We start from the raw sequence: 22,398 nt of genomic DNA on the forward strand, positions 1-22,398 counted from the left end.
AATGCAATGCACAAACGTGGAGGAGCGTCTATAATTGCACAGTTCCCTACAATGAAGTAAATGCTAAATACAGACGCATGCCCAGAGGCACCAGGGAAACACCAATCAGACTTAGAAGGCTGAAGAGTTCATCATTTATTCAACATTTATTGAGCATTTACATCATGCAAGGCAGTTAATGGAATAAAATACAGAGAGATTTACTGTAGAGGTGTGTATACATATAATATTATACACACATACACACTTTTAGAAAATTCCAGGCAGCTGCATGTCGGGATGATGCAATCACTTTGAACTACACATCTTTTCCACAGTAAAGTCCATATTGCAAAAAATTCCGATAATGATTAGTTTGGCAACACCCAGTTACTATGACAACGCCCATTGCTGATCCATGGGAGATGTAAGAGGATTGTCTCAGTAATAAAATGATGTTATCAGACATTTATGGCTTGTGGGGAAAAAGTGCAGTCGCTTCTTGTTTTGATATTATCTCTGACTATACTTGCTTTTAATCTACCTTTTCTATATTTAGTATCCAGTCATTTTAAATTAAAGAAAAAAACCCAAAACCCAAACCAAAAATCAAGGTCTGCACTGTGACAGTAAACCAAACCTTTTGTGTATGAATCCTGGAGGTTATTACTTAGCATTTAAAGGAAATAAATCATGGTGAGGGGGTAATCTGAAATTTGAAGGCCACCTTAAGAGTTGAAATGGGGTGGGAAGGTTGAATATACCACCATTTACCATTCTTCAGATACCTCCAGACTCAATTTAAACATTTCAGTGAAAAAGGAGATGGGAGGGGACACGGGTCAAATCTCAGTTTTTTGTTTTGTTTTGTTTTTGTTTTTTTGTTTTTTGGTAGATGTAAACACTGAGCCAAAATATTTCACTGAAAAGACCTTCCTCCCCGGCTTGCGAGGATATCAACCTTACAAAAGTAATTTTTGGAGCACACTACCAAATACGCTCGTTCCAAAACTGTTACGGAAGCTCCAAGTTTTTAGTAAATACACAATCATTTTTCTTTTTCTCTCCGAGGATTCAGATAGCTGAAGCGAGGATGGGTCCCCCTCGGATTTCGTCCACGATCCAGCCAATCTGAGCCCGGATGCTAATTAGTTGCTCTCCCCCGATGAACACGCCTTTGTCGCTTGTAGGGCCGGACTACAAAGCCCAGAATGCCTCGCCCCTCCCTGATCAATGAGGTCTTATTTAAATGATCTCTGAGGTCTTGGACCCAGGCCAATCAGCTGTCAGGGCTCATGATAAATCGCAATGCATTATTGATAATAATAATTACTGGGACATGCGCGTTCCGGCCGAAGGGGGGTAAATTTCCGAACTCCAGGAATTTGTGGCGGAGTGGGCAAATAACCGCGGCTCTCCAGGCGCCCCGATGCTCGCACCATGTCGAGGCGCAAGCAGGCGAAACCCCAACACATCAACTCGGAGGAGGACCAGGGCGAGCAGCAGCCGCAGCAGCCGGCCCCGGAGTTTGCAGATGCGGCCGCAGCGGCGCCGGCGGCGGGGGAGCCGGGTGAGTGGGGCTGGGGGCGCACGCCCCGGGCGGGCAGTTTCCGGGACGTTCGCGGGACCCTCGAAGGCGCGGACTTCGGGGAGCCAACGGCTTCCACCGCAGACTGGGGAACCGAGATCTGGGGGCTCAGTTCCAGAGGAGAGCGGCAGCCTCATTCCCCACCCCCACCCTCGTTAATTTTACACTTCTCCCCTTTAATCGCTTCTCCCCTCTTGTGTAAGTTTCACCCCCGGGTCTCGCTCTTATTGTGAAATTGACCCCCAGCCTCTCCTGTGTCCCTCATTCCTGAAAGGTTCCCTTCTCCTTGTCCTCTGCCCCTCTCGTAATTGGTTCCACTCCCCTCACTGGTAGCCTCCCCCCCACTTGTAACTTAGGCTCCCCTCCTCCCTCCCTGGCGCTGCTTTTTAAAAGAAAGACCCCGGGGGTCCCCACTCTTTCCCTCACCCGTTAGGGTCTTTGTAGGAGGCTGGGGAAGGGGCGCACCCTAGGAAGACCTCCCGGGGGAGCACGATCTGTTGCACGCGCCCCTCCCGGGCCAAGAGGGGGGAGGGGGCGCGACCTCTCCCCACCCCCAGGAGCTGGGGTGCGGGCCACCAGCGCTGCGGAGGGGATTGGAGGGCCCGAAGAGGTGGAGGAGAAGAGCACAGTATTTTCCTTTTTTAAAAAAATTTCTTTTTTGGTTTTCCTCTTTTCTCCCGGGGCTACGCCGCCTGCCGATCTTCGCCCTAACCTTTCGGGGCCTGACCTCCAGCCATCTTTGATTTCCGACTTCCTAAAAATAAACCGCGGCCGGCGGGAGGGGTGTGGGCCCCCAGGGGCGGGGGTCGCGGGCGCACAGCAGCCCCGCTGGGGTGCACCGGCCTGGCGTTTTGCGTGCCCTTTCTAGGGCGCCCGGCTTTCCAAACGCGCGCCCCGGGGGCCAGAGGGGAGAGGTCGGGCCAGGACTGGGCGGTCGTGGCCAGGGCGAGCTCCGGGGGCTGACCCGGCCCACGCTTCCGCGCTGCGCGTCTTGAGGGTCTGGAGGAGTTCTGGACCCCCAGCCCGGTCGGGAGCGGCCAAGCAGACTCCTCTCTTCCTAATCATGTAACCCAGGGGGCTTTAGGAGCCAGTCGATTTCCCACTATCTCCCCTCCGTCCTGGCCCGCCAAATTGTCGCCTGATAAGTTTTTCGCGTACGCGTGGGGGGAGGGGGCGTTTTTAACGTCCTCTTGGGCCTTGTTGGTGGCTTCTCTCCTCTCGCCGCCTGCTTTCTAATTTCCCAGCCCGTGATGGGGGTGTGCGCGGCAACCCGACTCCGAGCTACAACTCCGATGGGAAAACGGTTGCTATGTTTTGGTTACCGTACCTTTTATTTCGGGGAGGGAATGTGGTAAATTTCCTAAATTTATAATATAATGTAAATCCCTATTTCCCCTCAAATAAAATTTTTCCAGGGCAAATTAAAGAGATCTGCTTGACCGAGGGGGCGGCTGTGCGTTTTCGGGCGTCCGATGGTCAGGGCAGCGTGCACCCAAGGTCGGAGGAGGGTGGACTCTCTTTGTGCCTTGGGAGGGGGAGTGCGGGGGAGAATGGAGAGGCTTCGTTGCCTGGCCCACCTGGAACAAAAGGGTTAACCCTCTGCCCGCCCGCTTCCTCCCGAGAGGAGGGGCGAGCTCCTGGCTCTGACCCCTCCCCTGGTCCTGCTCTGACCTCCCCTTCCCCCTACCCGCTTCATTTTGGGTGGGCGCGCTGAAGTGGGGCTTTTGGTGGTGTTTGGCACCTTAGGGGGAGCTTCTTAAATTAACGCTAGCTGGAGTTTGCAATCAGTTAACCCGAGCTGGTTAGGATCGCGGGCCTGGCTGTGCGCTCCCTCCACGATTTGGGAGGGGGAGTTGCTATTGATCGCTTGGGTTGGAGTGGACGGCCGAGCTGCGCGCGGGCGCCCCCTGGAGGCCCAGCCTGGAACCTCGCCCTTTGCTGAGAGGCGGGTCCCTTCGCAGGTACCGGCTCACACCTGATGGGTGGGACAGGCTGGGGCAGGGGGATGGAGAGCGCTGGGCTGGGCTAGGCTAGGGACTCCAGTCGGTTGGGTGAGCTATCCCTGGCAGTGCCGGGTTTTCTTTGCCAAGTCTTTGGAATTCTTGGAAAGAATTCTTCGATCCTCGAATGTGTTTGCAGAGTCCCCCAGTTGCCACGATGGGACAGAAGGTAGTTTTCCCAAGTAGTACATTTTAACTGATGCATTTTGTATTTGAGCGGCCTGTATGTATCATTTTAAAAATCCAGTTTAGACTGGTCTTATTTTGCAAAGCCAATTTGAGACCCACTTATAAAGAATGTACTTTTTGAGGGAGGAAAATGAAGTACGGCAAAAAATTAGATCAGAAAATCTGCAGGTGGTCAGGGGACTCAGGCTACATACAGGAAAATTAGCATTTTCTCAAAAGAGTTTCAAATGCCCTTTGTGCTAAACTGGATTACAGCCATCAACGATTAAGATTCCCAAATTTCAAATAACTGCCTAGCCCCAGTTTCTAAACTGAAATGACCTACATTGGCGGTAAGGATTCTGAGAATAGGGCACTTGGGAGCTTATATTTTAATAGAGGGAGAGGGAAATCTTGTTGATCGAAGCGTTAGTTAATGTTGCAGGCTGACTTTGTGTGTTTCCATCTGAGTTTCTGAAAGGGGCTACAACTTGCCCACACCGCTTTTGTTCCGTCAAAAAGAAATTGCACAAGTCAATGCTAGTTGGTCCTTCAAGCCTCTGCAGCCTTCCTCACGGTGGGGAGTTGGGGAGCCATCTTGGGAGGGAGGGATAGAGTTAATGCTTCCTCTTTTTAAATGAAGTTAGGTTTTGGTAAGATTTTAGAGTGAGGTGTGCATTCCAGTCTGGTTGTATGACTTTCAGCTGTGTAACCTTGATTTCTGAGCTTTTGGGTTCTTCCTGTGTACCATGGAGATGAAGCATGCTGTTTATTTAGATAGTTTCCACTATACAAGACCCACTGTGTGCTGGAAACGTGATCAGTAATTAACTTTGTTCAAAATAACAATGTTTTATTTTTTATTGTGCCAAGACGGCACTGAACTGCCAAGTTGAGATAATTCTGCAGTTTTATCTGTAGCCTACTGTGTGCCAGACACCAGGCTGGGGACCTCAACGACATTATCTGTAATCCTCATTTTTACTCATTTTAGAGTAAACTTTAACTCCTGGTTGCAGTGGCTTGCCCAGGGTTGCCTTGTCCTGTTTGATTTGAGCCTTGCTCTAAATCCAAGAAGCTGTGTTTATCGTGGTTTTAGAAGAGTTGGTTATGGGATGGGATTTTCTATCAGATGAGGGAGCTATGGTGAGTGTTCAGCTGGTTGAGTGTTATCTCTCCTCCTCTCTTTTAATTTTTGAGATGTGCCTCTGCAGGCTTTAGAATAAGAGGTCCTGGGAAGCAAGTCGAAAATAAAGCAGAGTTTGCATTTGGTGCTCTGGGCTTTACTGCCCTGGAAAAAATGATGGGAAGAGTTCAAGATATTCCCTTTTTCATCATCCTTAACCTATTGTGCTTTTGATTGTTTAAAAAAGCATCTAAAAAATTTTAAAAGCTCTAAATCCATGTAAGAACTGCATCTCTGATCGTTGCCATCTATTTTTTTTTTTTTCTAGATTTCAAGTCTATGAAAGGCTTTGTTCTAGGGGGATCTGGGGAAGGAGGCAGCAAAAGCTCCTGCCTTCATGGAGTTTACAAATTGCTTAAAAGATGAGCTCCAGTTGAGGCAATATGGGACGTATCTCTACAGCGTAAATAGCAGAGCTCGCACACCTTATAGCACAAAGAGACTTTGATTCTTTTACTTCTTCCTTTTCAGCAGACTTGAATTTTGATCCAAGACCATTTGGAACAAATTTTTTTTGTACCTTAATTAAATAGAAAGTTAATTACTGCTCTAATTTGCCACCTACAAATTGAGTTAAGGGCTTGTTCCTTAAAGTGTTTCCCAGGATTGCTGAATTCAGATGTAAAATTAAACTGGTAAACCAGTTTCTTTGAACTGGTTCAATATTTAAGGACATCTCAATTTCCTTTTGTTTTTTGGTAAGCAGTTATCCTGCCGGTGGGGGTGGGGTAGAAGATGTTTATGTACTCTAGATAATATGCTCATTGTTGTTCTTTTAATATAGGAATGGGGGGGGGGAGATAAGCTTGAGGCATAATGCTTTTCTCGAGATACACAGGTTTGTGTCTTAAGCATTTTCACCGGCTCCAGAATTTGATTGGCCTCTGGCAGATGAGCTTTCTTCCTATACAATAGTAAGAGTATTTTCTATCCATTTGGCAGTGATTGAATCTAAGCCCCCTGCTGGGTTTACTGCATTCTTCCAACTTATTGGATAACTAGATGCCGAGAGATAACATTCCTAAAATTCGGAGTGGGGGTGGGGTAGAAGGATGGAAGATCTAGTTGCTGTGTAATCCCTCTGAACTTTGCTTTTTCCTTTTGGGAAGGGTTAACTTAAGCATACCCAGCAATTGTTCATAACAGAGTCGTCTTACTCTTTGGCAAATACGCTTTCAGTATTTGCCAGTGGTGGTCTGAATGTCGAAGTACTTTTTACTGCACCAGCAAACAGAGCTCCTGCTGTTTGAAGACTCAAGTGGGATGTTGCCGGTACTGCTTGGAGGCTACAGAAGAGGCAAGCCTGTGTATACAGTGCAGGCAAGCTGGTATTCAAGCTGTAAATCACTCTTGGGAACTGTTGGATCCTTCTAGGGCAGGGAGCTTAACCTTTTTTGTGCCACATTCACCCCTTCTCATCAGAATGTATTTAAATGCATACAATAAGATACATAGAAATACCAAGGAAATAAATTGCATTGAGATAACACTTAGTAAAAGTAACATGTGCTTCTTTATGAACACAATAAAGGAGATCTAGCAGTCAGTCAGGTAACCAGAATTTCCAGTAATGCAACCGCATTGACATCACAGGAAAATACCTGCTTTCTGTTGATGACATAGGCATGGGTTCTGCAAATACCGCTGAGGTATGTTCCCCACGCTCATAATTGAAAGAAGTGTTAAGTTTTAATTCAGCTGAGTGAAAATAAGGTTGCCATCTTTTTTTTCCTGTCTAATTTCATCAGCCCCAGTTTAAAGAGTTATCTCCTTTAAAATCTGCATTGTCAGTAAGGGAATATTGTCCCCAAGGGGGTGAAAATTGGTTTTTTTTGGGGGGGGGGGCCAAAAATGTTTATTGATGTTACAGTTAAGGTTTGTGGCCTTCCAAAGGACCATAGTGCATAAACAGATAATATAGTATATTGGTGGTATTAAAATTTGGCGGGGGGGGGGGGGGCGGTGGTTAGGAAGAAAAAGCTTTAAAACCCTTCCTAGAGGGGTAAAATGAAAAAAAGTTCAAGAAACTGCTCTAGAAGAAACAATTATAAATCGGGCCACTAGCTTCAGTTCTCTTCTTCAATAGTATTTAAGGCTATAATCCCTGCCCTTGTGTTTTACCAGCACGGCACCTTGAGGCACTTATTTCTGAGCCTTAGTTTCCATGTTTGCGAATTGGGAACAAAGATGCTTGTTTACGTGGCTACGAAGATAAGTGAGTTAAGGTGTAGGAGTCTGAAGTGAGTACTTTGTTGCAGTTTGTGGAGGATGGTAGTAGTTTTGCTTTGGCCCTTAACAAGCATTTGTACATGAGCTTTGTTAGAGATTTCCAGAAGTAGAATGGCTGAGAAAAGGGGTGTAACATTGCTAATTAAAAAGAAGCCAAAGTACAGAAGTGTATACATTTATTTTTTTTTTTTCTGTGGTCACACTGCACGGCATGTGCCTCCCTGACCAGGGATCGAACCTGCGTCCCCTGCATTGGAAGTGTGGAGTCTTAACCACTGCACCGCCAGGCAAGTCCCAAAAGTGTATACATTTTAAAGTTTCTCTTCTACCCCAGGCCTGTGCTCCAAGAGGCAGGGACCAGCCACAGCATCTATTATTTCAAAAGTTTCCCACGTACATACTTATATCTTTATCCCCAGACACAAAAAGGATCTATACATCCTGTTCTCTACACTTTTTTTCCTCTTGAAATCAGTCTTGGGCGGTTGTCTTACAGATCAAGCATATATAATAAAGATCTACTTTATTTTTGAAGGCTACAAAGTAGTCATCATTTTCGTGTACCCTGATTTATTCAATCAGAACCGTACTGATGGACCAGAGTGCATCCTTTTTCGTTTAGGTTGTTTGTTACTATGAAACCTGTATCCTGGTATCACAGAAAGTAAACTCCTAACAAGGGAATTGCTGGGTAGAAGGAGAATTACACAAAAATGATGATGTGGGTGGACTGTGCTCTGAAGAAGTTGTATGTATTTATAGGCACCAGCCTACTGGTGTATTTCCCTCCCAAGAGAAGCTCTTTAAGTTCTACTTCTGAAGTTCTTGACACATAATTGCCAGAATTGCACTTCCAGAAAGATTGTGCCGGTTTAACAACACACCCCAGCAAACACCGCATTAGAAGTCTTGGGAAGGTGTACCAATAGGTACTATCTTAAGGATTCTGGGAATTGGTGAATGTATTTAACTTGATTCTTGGAAATTCTATTGCTTTGGAGCAGTTGTGGAGCCGGAAGGAAGGAGGTACCTACCTGCTACACTCCACATGGAAGTAGTAGGGGTGTATTATGTCCTAAGTTAACCTCCCCACACCCCCAAACCTGACCCCTCAAGCTTTCCTGTTCCTCCTGGGGTTTCTGTGAGAGGAAAGCTAGTTGCCAGTCTCAACAGAAGAAACATATGCTTAGGAGGAAGGGTATCAAGGAAGAGTTCAAAGGGACAGTCTGGGTCCTGCGTGCCTTGGTTTTTAATGTTGGCTCCGCAGTTTACCACATGCCCTACCTTGGGGAAGTTAATGTCCTCTGTGCCTCAGTTTCCCCCTCTGTTAAATATGATAGTCTCTAGCTCAAGAGTTGTTAATAACATGTAAATTACACCTGGTACATAGTAAGTGCTCAAAAGTTACCTATGACTAGATTTTTCGTTGTGTTGCCTTGGGTATAAGGCACATTACATCCAAGTCTGTTTTCCTTATCTGTAAATGGGGCTGATGTTAAATAGGGTTGGATGGGTATAGTATGGAGCCCAGGGCACCTGGAGGTTCTAGTCTGGACTACAGGAGGCTATTAGGCTGCTCATCATTTTATCACCCCCCTAGCCCCTGCCTTGTACTCAGTAGGAGGCGAGAAGTATTGTTAAATGAGTGAGGCTTTAAATGACTGGTACAAGGCTTATTGTGTTCAGCAGCCCTAGTTGCCCAGGTAACCAGATAAGCCGCGGAAATAGAAAAGGTGGAGAAACTGATGTTAACTGACTACGTACAGGATCTGCACTTTCAGGTCATAGGATGGCGCCAGGCTCACGGTCAGCACTCAGCAAACATTTGTTAAATTAATCACGTCACTTAACACAGGCATCTAACTTACGTGGTTGTCATGATTTTACACATTCAGTAGAAATCCCGAGGGGTAAGCCCACCACATCAAACCTGTTTTCCATGGATTGATCCTGACCTGTTTGCTTTCTCTTGGCTCACCCCCGACCCGCATACACCTTGCAGAACTTCTGATGATTATTTAGTCTGAAATTAGGAAAAATTAAGTCAATTTATTAAGGCCGTGCTATGGAAATGTAAAAGAACCAGTGTTTGAAAATCTGATGGAAAGTATAGATCTTTCTCAAGAGAAATACACTTTGTTGCAAGATCAGCCCCTCCCCAAATTGTTGACTGACTCCTCAGTCAAAAACCCATGCTGTTGGGAAATGTAATCACCCAAGGAATTGAGGCAAAATGGGTTAGTTGGCTTTACAAAGTGATCATTTTATTTAAAAGATAAGTGGATACTGCCTGGCCTTACCCCCATGCATTTGTACATTTCAAATCGGATTTGTTTTAAACAAAAATGGTCACACCTTACAAACTATTCTGTAACCTACTTCCACCTAACTTCTGTCTCCATGTCAGGATGTACGGAAATTCTGCGTCGTTTTTGTACTGTGGGTAAACCAAAATTTACCTTTATTTTTTTTCCCCCCTCTTTTGTGGCTCTAAACATTTCTGTGAAAAATATCCCTCTTCCTCCATGGATTTTTTTAAAAAAATAAGTTTATTTATATTTGGCTGTGTTGGGTCTTTGTTGCCGCACGCAGGCTTTCTCTAGTTGCGGCGAGCGGGGGCTACTCGTTGTGGTGGCTTCTCTTGTTGTGGAGTGCAGCCTTCAGTAGTTGTGGCGCACGGGCTTCGTTGCTCTGCGGCATGTGGGATCTTCCCGGCCCGCGTCCCCTGTGCTGGCAGGTGGATTCTTAACCACTGCGCCACCAGGGAAGTCCTCTCCATGGATCTTTGTATACGTGTGCAAATGTCTGTGGTTTGGATCTGCGCACCTGGAGTTGCTGGGTCTGAGGTGTGCCTATATGACTTCTCAGTGGTAAGGTGTACATATAATAGGTGAGGCAGGAAATGAGAAAAATAAAGTAGCTTAGAGGTTCTCCACCTGCCAGGACTCAGGCATCTGGCTAAAAAGCACAGTCCCCCGACAGGCATTGTGACGTGCAGACTAGCAGTCACTGTGAAGGAAATAGGACCCAACTGCAAAAGAAGTCCAGGGACCACTCATTTTCAGGAATAGAACTACCCAGAATAGGACGGTTGGTTGACTTTTGTGTAACAGAGTAGAAGTTGCAAACGGAAGGTGAGGAATAAAATCCATCATTCCCATCCCTTCCTTCCTTTCTTGGGCTTCTTTCTTTGTTTAATGGCTTATTAATCCTTTAATGTCCTGTTAAGGCATTTCTGTAGGTTTTTCGTAATCAGGAAGGTCAGTGAAGTTTTTTTTCTTGGACATGCAATCTTTCCTTTTTTTTCAGTGTGTTTTTTCTTATTAATTTTTAGCACCTTTAACCTTTCATCGTCCCTGGTGGGAAGGTACACTTACCACATTGTCTGAATGAGTGACTTACTGCAATTTCACTTTCGATGGGCCCAGGATGGAGATGAGCGGCCATGAATTGAGCAGGTTTCCAACATCATTTTATGGTGGCATGAGATCCATTTGCCTTTCAAGCCAGCTCTCAGCTGGGTGAGGGCCAGAGCTCCAAGGGGATTATTTTAATGAATTGTATGCGTTTCCCAGGGCTGCCTTAATAAGTTGGCACAGACTAGACGGTTTAAGACAGATTTATTCTCACAGTTCTGGAGGGTGGACAGCTGAAATTTAGGAGTTGCAGGGTTCCTTTTGGAGCCTCTGAGGGTGAGTCTGTACCAGGCCTCCTCCCTACCTTTTGTTGGCTTCCAGCCGTCCTTGGCTTATAAAAGCCACGTAACTCCTGCGTTGGCTTCACATGGCCTTATTCTGTCTCATGTCCCTTTCTTTTCTCCTTAAGGACACCAGATACCGGGCTTCGGACCCACCCTAATTACAATTGCAAAGATTTCCCCCCCTGCCCCAAAGAAGGTCGCTTGCACAGGTGCAGGGGTTAGGATTGGACATTTTGGGGGGTTATGATTTGACCCCCACTACCTAAGTGATTGGTTCACTTGAGACTCTTTGGATGCCTTGTTCCCTTACACAGTTTTGTGCGTGTTGGGACACAGATCACGAAGACCTCTGGACTGTGAGCTGTGGTTTTTCCCAAGAAATCACTCCACATCCTTTCTTGGGTAGAGTTCTTAGCTTTTTCTCTCTTGTCACAGGTACTCCAATGAACCCCCCAGGGAGTGGCGATGACGTGAACGTGGACGGAGCAGGGATAAAGAGGCCTCGGCGGGAGGAGACTCACATCTGTGAGAAATGCTGTGCCGAGTTCTTCAGTTTCTCGGAGTTCTTAGACCATAAGAAGAATTGCACTAAAAATCCACCTGTCCTCATCATGAACGACAGCGAGGGGCCGGTGCCTTCAGAAGACTTCTCCGGGGCTGTGCTGAGCCACCAGCCACGCAGCCCAAGCAGGAAGGACGGTCACAGAGAGGACGGTGGCAGCTCAGGGGACACGAGGGAGAAGCCGGGGGCAGAGTCCATCGTGTACTTAAAGACGGAGGCCGCCCTGCCACCCACACCCCAGGACATAAGCTATTTACCCAAAGGCAAAGTGGCCAACACCAATGTCACGCTTCAAGCACTACGGGGCACCAAGGCGGCCGTGAACCAGCGGGGCGCAGACGTGCCCCCCGCCCCGCTGCCCGGCGCCAGCAGCATCCCCTGGGTCCTCGAGCAGATCCTGTGTCTGCAGCAGCAGCAGCTCCAGCAAATCCAGCTCACGGAGCAGATCCGCGTGCAGGTGAACCTGTGGGCCTCCCACGCCCTCCACTCCACCGGGGTGGCCGGAGCTGACTCCCTGAAGACGCTGGGCGGCCACATGTCCCAGCAGGTTTCGGCGGCTGTGGCTCTGCTCAGCCAGAAGGCGGGGAGCCCGGCTTTGCCCCTGGACACCTTGAAGCCAGCCAAGCTACCTCACACCAGCATCCCTTCTGCTGCCAGCTCCGTGTCCCCAGGGCTGACGCCCTTCGCCCTGAAGCCAGATGGGACCCGGGTGCTCCCCAACGTCCTGTCGCGTCTCCCGGGGGCATTGTTACCTCAGGCCCCAGGCTCTGTGCTCTTCCAGAGCCCCTTCTCCGCGGTGGCGTTAGACCCGTCCAAGAAAGGGAAAGGGAAGCCACCGAGTGTCTCCCCGGTAGATGTCAAACCCAAGGACGAGGTCCTCTACAAGCACAAGTGTAAGTACTGTAGCAAGGTTTTTGGGACTGATAGCTCCTTGCAGATCCACCTCCGCTCCCACACCGGAGAGAGACCCTTCGTGTGCTCTGTCTGCGGCCACCGCTTCACCACCAAGGGCAACCTCAAGGTGCACTTTCATCGACATCCCCAGGTGAAGGCAAACCCGCAGCTGTTTGCCGAGTTCCACGACAAGATGGCGGCGGGCAGTGGCCTTCCCTACGTGCTCTCTGGCCCTGTCCCCGTAGATGAACCCGGGCTCTCCTTAGACAGCAAACCCGTCCTTGCGACGGGGACCCCCAATGTAGGGCTATCTCAGAATCTCTCTTCGGGGACTAACTCCAAGGACCTCATGGGTGGCCCATTGCCCAACGACCTGCAGCCCGGGCCTTCTCCGGAAAGTGAGGATGGATCCATCCTACCTGGGGTGGGGCCCAACCATAACTCCCCGAGGGTTGGTGGCTTCCAAGGGAGTGGGACACCCGAGCCGGGGTCAGAGACCCTGAAATTGCAGCAGCTGGTGGAGAACATCGACAAGGCCACCGCCGACCCCAACGAATGTCTCATATGCCACCGTGTCTTAAGCTGCCAAAGTTCCCTCAAGATGCATTACCGCACCCACACCGGGGAGAGGCCGTTCCAGTGTAGGATCTGTGGTCGAGCCTTCTCCACCAAAGGCAACCTGAAGACGCACCTCGGGGTGCACCGGACCAACACGTCCATAAAGACGCAGCATTCGTGCCCCATCTGCCAGAAGAAGTTTACCAACGCGGTCATGTTGCAGCAGCACATCCGGATGCACATGGGCGGCCAGATTCCCAACGCGCCTCTGCCGGAGAATCCCTGTGACTTTACGGGTCCCGAGCCAATGGCGGTCGGCGAAAATGGCAGTACGAGCGTTGTCTGTCCTGATGATGTCGAGAGCATCGATGTAGATGAAGTCTGCTCCCAGGAGGCCCCTGGCAGCTCCTCGAAGGTCCCCATGCCCCTTCCCAGCATCCACTCGCCATCACCTACTCTAGGGCTGGCCTCGGTGGCTTCCCTAGATGCCCCAGGGAAGATGGGTCTCACTGGTCTTGTCCTGCAGCGACAGAGCAGCCGAGAAAATGGTTCCGTGGAGAGTGATGGCTTGACCAACGACTCTTCCTCCTCAGTGATGGGGGACCAGGAGTATCCGAGCCGAAGTCCAGATGTCCTGGAGACCACGTCCTTCCAGGCAGTCTCCCCAGCCAATAGCCAAGCGGAGAGTGTCAAGTCCAAGTCTCCTGATACCGGTGGCAAAGTGGACAGCTCCGAGAACAGCCGCACTGAGACGGAAGGTGATAGAGCTTTGGATTTAACTTAGGTCCATTCTGGGCACAGAGTCATCCAAAAGGAACCTGGGTTGAACTTGACAGATGGAGAGTGTGGTATATGTGAAATAGCTCCCCTGTAGGGCGATTAGCCTTTCTGTGGGTACTTCTGGATAGAGGGCAATAATAACTACCTCTGTCGTAGTAGAGACATGCTTTTGTTTACGACGGTTCTTGCAAGCTGGGTGTGGACAGCGTACTTACTTTTGGTGGGTTTTTATTTTTGTGTTTGAGCCCTGTGAGGGCAACATGGGTAATCCTAAGTAAATGCTCCAGTAGAAGAGTATTTGAGAAAGTGGGCATTGCTTTTTGGCCAGTGAGATAAGCCATAGTTCTTTGATTCTGAAATCTCACTCCCTTATGTAAAGTTCACAAATTAATAACCCTTGAGGGAGAGAAAAGAATCTAACCTATTTTAAAAGCACCCCACATAAATGGGGTGCCTATTGACGGCATTAATGGCAAAAATGGGGGAATAGCAACATCGTAGAATCAGAAAGATAGTGTCAGGGCTTACTATATAAAAGTAACTGAATGCAGGAATTTGAACTTGGAATTGCATTGCCTGTGACTGTTGCTGATACCTTTAAAGCCAAAATAGTAACCTTCTCTGAAGTGCTGGAGTCACTCTCCGTGCAGATAAACAAGTAAAAGGAAAGCTGCTTCCAAGGTGTCAATTTCCTGAACGCTATTTGCAGGCTGTCAAACGGTGGGGCAGTTGCGGTCAAAGCTCCTTTCTTTTTGGATTGAAGAATGAATGACTGTAGGATGATAATTTGGGATTTTTTTTTTCTGTGCACACCAGGTCGGAGCACTGGCCCACCGACATTTATCCGAGCCCAGCCAGCCTATGTCAAAGTTGAAGTTCCTGGTGCGTTCGTTGGTCCCGCGACCATGTCCCCGGGCGTGACACCTTTGCTAGCCATCCAGCCCCGACGACAGGCCAAGCAGCACGGCTGCACAAGGTGCGGGAAGAACTTCTCATCTGCCAGCGCACTTCAGATTCACGAGCGGACTCACACCGGGGAGAAGCCTTTCGTGTGTAACATTTGTGGGCGAGCTTTTACCACCAAAGGCAACTTGAAGGTGAGTTCAAGCCTCGCAGTGCAGTCAAAAAAGAAAAAACAGAAAAAAGAAGAAAGAGACTTTCTCACATTACAACATCTCTGAAGCTGGGATTCTCATTGTCAGTGCCTGCATGAAATCGTTCAAGTCTGGAAACACAGATGATGTTTGTCACGTGTTGTAATGTAGTGTCGATAAATCCTTTACGGATTTGCCTGTGCTTTCAGACTTGATGACCACCCTGTACGTTGGTTTTTGTTTTCCTGGCCTGCTAGGTTGAAATAAATACCACGAGTTAAACATAGATATAGTGCCACTGGAGTTAAAGGAAGAAAGCCTCCAGGTTTATCGGCCTTTCTTTGAGACTGAATAGCTGGGTTCTTCCAAAGAATGTCGTGTGTCTATTGTTAGGATAAGTTGGTTCCACCTAAGATATTACCTGGGAGACTGTCCCATGTAAGGATCGAAAGTGGCCTGTGTAAGGACACAGGATGGGAAACCTGGGTTTCCCTCATGGTCCTGCCTCTACTTTGTTCCAGGCGTGTTTCTCTGGACCTCTTTTCTCTAACTAGCTCCCCAGTGAGTAGACTAGTTGAATTCTTTGTAATGAGAATGAAGGTTGAAACTTCATCTTAAAGTTGACCTAGAAGACCTCATGTCATGTTAGAAATTAAAAGTACTTATTAAAAAAACTATATTCTCTTAATATTTTAGTCTAGGTGGCAGAAATGTCAGGGGAGGAACATGGAAGTAATCTAACCTGTAATCCCAACTTCCAGAAATACAAAGCGTAAATTTATTCAGGGGCCTTGGAATCAATCTGGGCAAGGTTTGGAGCTGCTGTTGCTGCGTAAGTGGCTTTGGGCAGGTGGCTCCTGTCCCTCGGTTTCTCAGGCATGGGGATCATGGTAATGACCTCAGGGTCGCTTAGAGATTAATTGAGTTGTATGAGTGTTTCACGTGATGCCAGGAACATCTTAGTAATTTCTCGGAGGGTTGAAGAGCAAGTGACGTCTGAGCCCGCTGGGATAACTGCTGACTTCTAAGCATATCAGTGAAGTGACGTGAGAATGCTTGAAACGCAGGACCCGTCACGTTCTTCAACTCTTTCTTCATAAAGAAAGGGATTTGAGAGCTCAAAAACCAGACCAGGAACATAATTGCAGATAGGAGGCTGGCCAGGTCGAAGCAGCAGTAAGTGGTAGGATCTCTTTCCTCTTGAGAAGAGTCCTTGCCTTGTCTGCTACCATAGATGAAATAACATTCATTCCCCGTGGCCTCGTGTAACCTTCCCAACTAGGCTTATTTTTCTCTACAGCAGTGATGACTCTTGTTGACACACTATGTATTTAGGATGTCAGCTCCATCAGGCCAGGGTCTGTTTTGTTCAAAGATTATTTTTTAAACTCAAATTTTCTTTTTTTTTGCGGTACGCGGGCCTCTCACTGTTGTGGCCTCTCCTGTTGCGGAGCACAGGCTCCGGACGCGCAGGCTCAGCGGCCATGGCTCACGGGCCTACCGCTCCGCGGCATGTGGGATCCTCCCGGACCGGGGCACGAACCCGTGTCCCCTGCGTCGGCAGGCGGACTCTCAACCACTGCGCCACCAGGGAAGCCCTTTAACTCAAATTTTTATTCAAGTAATTGTCGATTCATGCAGAGGGAGAAGTCATACAGAGATGCTTACCCACTTTGCTAGTTTCTCCCAGTGATAGAATTTTGCACAACTATAGAATAAATAATAACCAGGATATTGACATTGATGTAACCTACTGGTCTTATAGATATTCCCGTTTTACTTGTACTCCGTGTCTGTATGTGTTAAGTTCCGTACCATTTGTTACCTGTAAGTTTGTGTGTTCACAAGTTGTAGCCCTAGCACTTGAAACAACGCTGCTGTGTAGTAGGTGTCGACAAAACTGTACATGTGAGCAGTGGTATGGGGAAAATTGGAGTGTGTATTCCCCACCTCGGTTGCCCTTACTTGCCTCTAGGCAGGAATGTAGATCCATGGTTGCCAGATGATCTGATTTTTTTTTTTTCCCCCAAGAGAATAGGTATCTGGATTTTTTTTTTTTTAAATAAATTTATTTATTTTGGGTGCATTGGGTCTTCGTCGCTGCACCAGGGCTTTTCTTTAGTTGCGGCGAGCGGGGGCTACTCTTTGTTGCGGTGCGCAGGCTTCTCACTGCGGTGGATTCTCTTGTGGCGGAGCACAGACTCTAGGTGCATGGGCTTCGGTAGTTGTGGCACGTGGGCTCCAGAGCGCGGGCTCAGTAGTTGTGGTGCATGGGCTTAGTTGCTCCGTGGCGTGTGGGATCTTCCCGGACCAGGACTGGAACCCATATCTCCTGTATTGACAGGCGGATTCTTAACCACTGCGTCACCAGGGAAGCCCGATATCTGGATTTTTTAAATAATGACATCTAATTTTAAAATATAAGGTTAGATAGACCAAACCCATAGGCAGACTTGACTTTGGTTTGCCCACATGCAGTCCCATCTCTGTTTTGGTGGAAACCTTTCTGTCCCTCTTCCCACAGGTCCATTATATGACGCATGGGGCCAACAATAGCTCGGCACGCCGTGGCAGGAAGCTGACCATCGAGAACACCATGGCTCTATTAGGAACGGACGGAAAGAGGGTCCCCGAGATATTTCCCAAGGAAATCCTGGCCCCTTCGGTGAACGTGGACCCTGTTGTGTGGAATCAGTACACCACCATGCTCAATGGTGGTCTGGCCATGAAGACCAACGAAATCTCTGTGATCCAGAGTGGTGGCATTCCCACCCTCCCGGTGTCGCTGGGGGCCAGCTCCGTGGTGAATAACACCGCTACCTCCAAGATGGATGGCTCCCAGTCGGCCATCAGTGCCGAGGTGGAGAAGCCAGGAGCTGCCGACAGCGTCCCCAAACACCAGTTCCCTCACTTCCTGGAGGAAAACAAGATCGCCGTCAGCTAAGCTACAGGAGAACGCACGTCGAAGGAGCAGTGCAGTGACCTCTCTAGAACTGTCCCTTTTTTGTTTGTTTTTCTTAAAGACCCCATCTCCTCCAGTTTTCTTCCTGATGTGCAAATAATGTTTACAGTTGTGACCACAACCTCGGGCACATCCTACAATCACAATGTTGCTATGCTGCTTTGCAAAAACAAACAAAAAAGAAAAATCAAAAAAAAAAATTCATACTAAAATATAGACTAGTATTTTTTTTTTTTTAATTTTGGAAAGAAGCGGGTCTTGCAAAGTAGTTTTGTTACTTGCAACAAACTATATACATAAAACCTTTGTACAACCTAGAGTAACTGTTTCCAAAGACTGTCACCTATTTCAAGTTGGAAGGTGTTGAACCACCATGGAGAAGACAACTGTTTTGCCTGTTTGGGGGGTGGGGGGAGGGGTGGGTGGGTACTGTATACTTACTTCTGCGGTGACTGTATGCGGGTAAATGGACAAGGTCTGTCGTCTGTTTAGGGACCTGTTTGGTATTCTCCCAACCCTACACCCATTTTTCTTTTCTTTTTTGAATGTACTTTTTTTTTTTTTTTTTTTTTTAAAGCCGAGGTTGTAGAATTCCAAATTTTTTTTCAACCTTGGAACCTTAAGTAGAATGCCCTCAAGTGGACAGATTTTAGTCCTTAGAAAGTCGGTGTGTGTGTTGCTGCTTATTTAAATACAGTTCAGTTGGAGCCCCAAGAGTGCCAAGGTATCCTCCCTATGCTTTCCAGATGCCCTTCTTCTTCCCAAAACCAGGAGAGGTGAGCACCTCAGCAGGGAATCTCAGGTGACCTAATTTAGTTCACCGGTGCCTACTCTGAAGAGCTGGGTGTCCGTTCTTGAAGAAACAAACTCACAGGAAGGGCATGTCTTATTATATACTAATAACTTCTTATACTAATTTGTACCAGAAGTTCCTTGATTGTGACGTATGCCAAGTAATTATGAAGATTTTTCTTTTTCTGAGTATTGCATGAAGGCTACCAAGTTGGAACAGGCAAGTCCTGGATGTGAAAGCTTTAATTTATCTACCTCATTCATGTGTTATTTTTGTAGCTATAGTCTCTATTTTCTTATTTGATGACCGCTGAAGTGTTCCTAGGCCCTGTCGTAAACCTAAGAGTTGATGTATTGGTGGGAGCAGCTGGAAGTTCAACATGTTGTGATTCTTTTTTTCTTAATCCCCCTTTTGTATATGTGATATTACACAGACGATGAAGTGTTACTCTTGAGGATTTAACAAGGAAGGAGAAAGAAAGACCCACATTTCTGGGGGAAGTCTTTGCCCCTCTATGTGGAAAAGGGGATTGAGACTGTTCCCAAGTCTGTCTCTCGGTAATTGCACCTGACTTTAGGATCCAAAAAAAATTTTTTTTGTTTTGCCAAGTTGTGCCTTTCCTTCTGGAATTGTAAGTGAACACATAATAGTACCTGTTTACACTGTGAAGTGGATATTGTTACAGAAAATACACCAGAGGCTTTCTCACTTGTTAAGCTAATAATGCCTTGTGAATGTATGATCTACGGAGAAACCCCTGTAGTTTTTACCTGCTGATGCTGTCTGTCTGTTGGAGAATAAATTTTGGATGGTTCTTTTTTTCACCACCAGGTGTGTATGTAAGTCTTTCTGGTAGTTTCTGCTCTAAACTTGAGAATCCTGGACTTCCCTGGTGGTCCAGTGGTTAAGACTCCACGCTTCAAATGCAGGGGATGTGGGTTCGATCCCTGGTGGGGGAACTAAGACCCCACATGCTGCACAGCACAGCCAAAAAATTAAAAAAAAACAACCCTGAGAATCCTTAATTGACAATCGTTTCCAGCTCCCTTGGTCTCTCTAGGTCCTGGAATTGAAGCTGCACATCTGGTTGCATCTATGCTTGACCCACTACTCAAGCACACACAACTAAGTACTGGCTGGTTGGTATCTTTCTTTTTTAAGGCATTTTATTAGAGTCCTCTCCTTCTAGAGAACTTTGCTCGTGTTCGCTTGTAACTGTGGAAAATTTATCAGGCCCTAGATGATCCCACATTTCAACCCATCCATACCTGGTTACACGTCACTGGGCAGAGAGACAGGTTCTGGTTTTTGTTTTTGTTTTTTTTGGCCATGCCACCACACTGCACGCGGGATCTTAAGTTCCCTGACCAGAGATCGAACCTGTGGCCCCTGCAGTGGAGTGCAGAGCCCTAACCACTGGACCGCCATGGAATTCCCAGAGAGACAGTATTTTAATCATCTCATACTTACAGGCTGGCTGCTTAGAAGCGGATGGGCTGAGAATCACATAGGAGGTGGGATTTAATTCCAAGGGAAGAATCTTGGGGTGGTGGGAAAAGTGCTCTTTGAGGAGAGACACAAGGGCAGGACCATGGTAATGTCCTCCTGGCATAGTACCCTCTTGTGCTGTGTTGTGTCTTTGCAAGACACAGCATCAGGCTCATTATGTAATGGATGTGGGTACCGCAGCATCCTGGAAAGGAGTCTTGACATCCAGGAAAGGTCTAGGAGTTGTGTCCGTATTGCCTTTGACCTGATGTGAGCTCTGCATGTCAACTTCCTTTGCAGGTGGATGCCCTCCTCCCAGGGGTTTGATGTTCTTTGACCTCAACTCATCTAAATTTAGGGTAAAGCAGCCACTCTGTTGACTGAGAGCGAGATAAACCCAATCGTTTAGATAATTGAAATGGAGGGATCTAAACCAGGGGTCCCCATCCCTGGGCAGTGGACTGGTACCAATCCACGGCCTGTTAGGAACCGGGCCACACGGCAGGAGGTGAGTGACAGGTGAGCAAGCAAAGCTTCATCGGCCGCTGCCCATCGCTCGCATTACCGCCTGAACCTTCCCCCACCCCTTGCATTACTGCCTGAACCTTCCCCCACCCCTTGCATTACTGCCTGAACCTCCCCCACCCATGTATGTGGAAAAATTGTCTTCCACCAAACCAGTCCCTGGTGCCAAAAAGGTTGGGGACTGCTGATCTAAACTAATATGGCCTGGTCCCAAGTATTTAGAATTTTCATCCTTTCTCACAATTGATACTACCCTACAGCTAAGTTTTATGTCTTTCTAGATTCGAATGTATAAGAATTGTTTTACTTAAGTGGAAAATATGCTTTCTCCTCTCACATATTAGAGACATCTTTCCAAGGTAAAGCACATTTCTGGCTAATCCTTTTTAAATATCTGCAATAATACAAAAATGTTTAATCAGCTATTGCTGGACAATAATTATGTTTCCTCCAGACTTTGGTTTTGATCATCTTTGTGGTCTAACTTTTCTTGCACTTGACTCCAGGGTGAATTCCTCCTTGAGGGATTGCTAGGACAAAGATTATGAATGTTTCCACGTGTGTTTGCAGTTGTTTTCGTAAGCATGTGTGTGTGTGGCTGTTTTCTCGGCCTTGATTTTTTTTTTTTTTTTTTTTTTTTTTTTTGCGGTACGCGGGCCTCTCACTGCTGTGGCCTCTCCCGTTGCGGAGCACAGGCTCCAGACGCGCAGGCTCAGCGGCCACGGCTCATGGGCCCAGCCGCTCCGCGGCATGTGGGATCTTCCCGGACCGGGGCACGAACCCATGTCCCCTGCATCAGCAGGCGGACTCTCAACCACTGCGCCACCAGGGAAGCCCTTGGCCTTAATCTTTGAAGCCAGAAGAATAGGTTGTGAGCAGTACAGCTGCCATAGAACGTATTCTTTTAACTTGAGACCTGCCTGCGTTGTGTCTTCCTCTATGGGTTCTGTGTATTCACACAGTTTTTGATACTTGATGGATGATTTGAGGGAGTCCCAAAAGGCTTTTGACTTTAAGAATAAACTTCCCGTTGTCAGTTATATCTCAGTAAAGCTGAAAAAAAAACTTCCACCTTTCCTGCTGGCCCTCTGCTTTCAGTTGGCACGCCCAGAACCTGCTTAAAGACAAGTGTTCTGGGAAAGGATTTGTTGCGTTGCATGAGGAACGAGCGTTTGCAGAGGGCCTGGAGAAAGCTTGGGAGAGGCCCACCTCCAGGTGGAAAAGTTGCACCTTTATGGCGGCAGAACTTGCCAAGAGCCACTGAGTCAGGTGATAGTTTAGCTAAACCCTAACATCGGGGAAGGTGTTGAAAATCTGCACATTTACAGGAAGGCCTTCAATAGTTTCAAAAGTAACTCCGGTTGTTTACAACTCAGCAGATCCCTGAGCCCAAACAGGAAACTTATGTGTCATGATACATAGAAAGTCCAGAAACAAAGTTAGCGAGGAGTTAGATGAAACAGGTACATTTCAAATCTGGGGAAAAGAAGGGCTCATCGTGAGAATACAGGCTCTTCATTTGGGCAAGATGTCCCAGCTCAACACTTGGGCGGGGTGCCTGCCCTAAGACAAGATAACATGAAACCTTGGATATCTTGTCTGCAAAATGGGGATGATATTGGATTCATAAGACAATGGCGAGGTGATGCATTTTTATGCTCATCTAATCTGAGACATAGTAAGTGTAAAATAGTTAGCCATCACTGTTTCCTGTTTACTTCAGAAAATCAACACTGTCCCACCTAGTTGGGTATGATTTGTCCCAGCTCTGGATCAGGTGGAGTCCCCTGGTTCAATCTGTTGGGACTGAGGAAGGAAGTCACATGGATCAGAAGCCCCCAGGCGGTGGGCAGCTCCTTTACGTTCAAGGTGATGTGGTTCTTTGCAGCTCA

At 47.4% G+C, this 22,398-nt stretch overlaps 1 protein-coding gene across 2 annotated transcripts; it reads left to right on the forward strand.

Moving 5' to 3' along the window:
- Nucleotides 1-1,253: 1,253 nt before the first annotated feature.
- On the forward strand, nt 1,254-18,052 carry SALL4 (spalt like transcription factor 4). 2 transcript variants are annotated; one of them, XM_024750357.1, is made up of 4 exons: nt 1,254-1,549; nt 11,286-12,305; nt 14,461-14,741; nt 17,263-18,052. In XM_024750357.1, exons 1-4 carry the CDS (start codon nt 1,420-1,422, stop codon nt 17,680-17,682), a joined length of 1,851 nt encoding a protein of 616 aa, XP_024606125.1. In that variant the 5' UTR covers nt 1,254-1,419; the 3' UTR covers nt 17,683-18,052. The 2 variants fall into 2 exon arrangements, with proteins under 2 accessions (XP_024606125.1, XP_024606124.1); XM_024750356.1 differs by having other exon boundaries at nt 1,420-1,549; nt 11,286-13,622.
- Nucleotides 18,053-22,398: the final 4,346 nt, after the last annotated feature.

Source organism: Neophocaena asiaeorientalis, unplaced genomic scaffold (assembly GCF_003031525.2).
Source record: "Neophocaena asiaeorientalis asiaeorientalis breed wild unplaced genomic scaffold, Neophocaena_asiaeorientalis_V1.1 scaffold606, whole genome shotgun sequence".
In the NCBI taxonomy this organism is placed as follows: domain Eukaryota; kingdom Metazoa; phylum Chordata; class Mammalia; order Artiodactyla; family Phocoenidae; genus Neophocaena; species Neophocaena asiaeorientalis.

Excerpts from the sequence above, each read along its gene's own strand:
- SALL4 (XM_024750356.1), top strand. The coding sequence starts at position 1,420 with ATGTCGAGGCGCAAGCAGGCGAAACCCCAACACATCAACTCGGAGGAG. Across the intron at positions 1,550-11,285 it reads GCCGGCGGCGGGGGAGCCGG|GTACTCCAATGAACCCCCCA; the intron begins GTGAGTGGGGCT and ends CTCTTGTCACAG. Across the intron at positions 14,742-17,262 it reads CCACCAAAGGCAACTTGAAG|GTCCATTATATGACGCATGG; the intron begins GTGAGTTCAAGC and ends CTCTTCCCACAG.